The following is a 2,415-nucleotide window of genomic DNA, read 5'->3' on the forward strand; positions in this document are numbered from 1 at the left end:
GGCGGGCGCGGCAGCGGGGCCGGGCGGGCGCACGGCTCCTCCCGCCGGGGCGCTGCCGGGCCGGGCCGGGCCGGGCCGGGGGCGGAGGAGGCGGGGAAGGGGGGAGCCGCTGCCGTCACCGAGGCTCCCGGCTCGCTCGGCTCGTAGCCGCGGCAGCCCCAGCCCCGCTCCCACCCCCTCGCCTGCCTCCACCCTCCTTCCCTTTCTCTCTCTCGCTCGGCGAGAGCACTGTGCTTGCTTTCCTAGATGGCAGCCGGCAGCGCCATGCAGCCTCCCGTTCCTCCTCCTCCTCTCCCTCCTCTCCGGCTCTAAGTTAATGCCATGCTGCCGCTGCTCTTCCCGGCACTGCTGGCCGCCTGCCTGCCGCCCTGCCAGGGCTGGAGCCCCTCGGCGGCTGCCAGCGGGCAGGAGGAGCAGGAGCAGGAGCTCTTCTTGCCCCCTGCCAACTCCTCCTCCCGCTCCTTGGCCAGCCTCGAGATGGACCTCGACGGGGCAGCGAGCAAAGAAGAAGGCAGCACCGACAGCCCGGGCACGCCGGCTGCCCCTAGCCAAGAGCCTTTCCCTTCCGCTCCCACCACCTCCGGGCAGGAGCAGCCGGGGCAGGAGCAGCAGGAGCAGCAGCAGCAGCGTCCCCAGCCGCAGGGGCAGCCGCAGCCCGCCGAGGACCCGCACTGCAACATCAGCGTGCAGCGGCAGATGCTGAGCTCGCTGCTGGTGCGCTGGAGCCGCCCGCTGGGCATCCAGTGCGACCTCCTGCTCTTCTCCACCAACAGCCACGGGCGGGCCTTCTTCTCCGCCGCCTTCCACCGCGTGGGGCCGCCGCTGCTCATCGAGCACCTGGGGCTGGCGGCCGGCGGCGCCCAGCAGGACTTACGCCTCTGTGTGGGCTGCAGCTGGGTACGGAGCAGGCGGGTCGGGCGGCTGCGGGGCGCCGCGCCCCAGCCCCCCGCCGCCGCCGCCGCGGCTGCCGCCGCCTCCTCCTCCTCCTCCTCCTCCTCGCTTTCCTACCCGCCGGCGGCCGAGCCCGGCCAATACTGGCTGCAAGGGGAGCCGCTGAATTTCTGCTGCCTGGATTTCAGCCTGGAGGAGCTGAAGGGCGAGCCGGGCTGGCGGATGAACCGCAAGCCCATCGAGTCCACCTTGGTAGCGTGTTTCATGACTCTGGTCATCATCGTGTGGAGCGTGGCCGCCCTCATCTGGCCCGTGCCCATCATCGCCGGGTTCCTGCCCAACGGCATGGAGCAGCGCCGCGGCACCGCCGCCGGCACCGCCGCCGCCGCCGCCAAGTAGCCTCTCCCGGTGACCCCCCTTCTCTTCGACTTGTGCTGTGGAGGGACGCGGGACGGACTCTGTCGCGTTTTTCTTGTTTGCAGCGTGCCACAGGTGCGCGGCGGGACGTGGGGCCGCCTCAGCGCCCGGTCCGGCCCCGAGGGCAGCGGCCCCGAGGGGACCAAATCATATGTCCGCGTTTTATATCTTTAATACCCGTTTTAAACGAAGCTTTTAGTAAAAAAAACCCCAAAAAACCACCAACAAAAAAACACCCAACAACCCCTTCCCCCCCCCCCCCCCAAAAAAAAAAGGCAAGAAAAAGCCCCCCTAAAATTTAAATGGAGGAAATCAAAGACCCTCCTATTTGGCTGCATTTGTTGTCAGAGTAGCGTTTTTGTATAGGATGTGGTTTGAATGGGTTTTTCTTTTATGGACAGAAAGGGATGTCTCTGTTTGACAGAATGGAGAACCGATGCGGTATATATATTGTTATTGCTGAAGCTGAACTTTAATGAACCTTTTACACTGTATTTCCTGGTTGAGATAGTGTGTATTTATTATTGTAGCTCTGCATTATTTGGCTTTTAATACAGAGGTTTTCTTTCTGGAGCCACTGTAGCCTTTTGTTGGTCTGTTTCCTCCAGGGTGGAACAGAGGGTTTGGCTGGCCTTCCTGTCTGCGAACCTGCCACGAAGCTCCTTTCCCCATGAAATGGTGTTAGTAGGGCTGTTGGTGGCGAAAGGAGAGTCCCAAAGCCTTTCTGACTGGTGTTTGCCAGTTGTGGGTCTGTGTGCTTACGCTAGGGTTGGGTGGGAAGGGGTGGGGGGCACAGTTGTGCAAGAGATCCTCCAAAGCAATTTTTTCTGCACAGCTCCACAGACTACGGCTTTCTACTCGGTTTGAGGTCGGGTGGCTTCAGTCCTGGGAAGACGAGGCCCACTCTGAGTTGTGCTAAACCGCGTGGGGCAAGTCTCTTGACTTCCTCAAAGGTCATTCCTCAAAACCAGCTTAGATGCAGTGTATTTGTTGGAGACACAGTAATACTGTACCTCTTTTTCATCTGCCAGTCTGCAGGGTTGCTCACAGCAAGTCTGTGGGTTGAGAAGGCAGGAGCTGCCAGTCCAGAACTAGATGCCAGCTGCT

The 2,415-nt window shown here is 62.0% G+C and overlaps 1 protein-coding gene across 1 annotated transcript; it reads left to right on the plus strand.

The window, feature by feature from the left end:
- Positions 1 to 225: 225 nt before the first annotated feature.
- TMEM158 (transmembrane protein 158) lies at positions 226 to 1,881 on the plus strand. Its single transcript, XM_066192749.1, has one exon. The coding sequence runs from the start codon at positions 322 to 324 to the stop codon at positions 1,288 to 1,290; it is 969 nt and encodes a 322-aa protein (XP_066048846.1). The 5' UTR covers positions 226 to 321; the 3' UTR covers positions 1,291 to 1,881.
- The last annotated feature ends 534 nt before the right edge of the window (positions 1,882 to 2,415 follow it).

This window comes from Chamaea fasciata, unplaced genomic scaffold, assembly GCF_029207755.1.
Source record: "Chamaea fasciata isolate MVZ Bird 193981 ecotype frontalis unplaced genomic scaffold, bChaFas1.0.hap1 SCAF_1, whole genome shotgun sequence".
Lineage (NCBI taxonomy): Eukaryota > Metazoa > Chordata > Aves > Passeriformes > Sylviidae > Chamaea > Chamaea fasciata.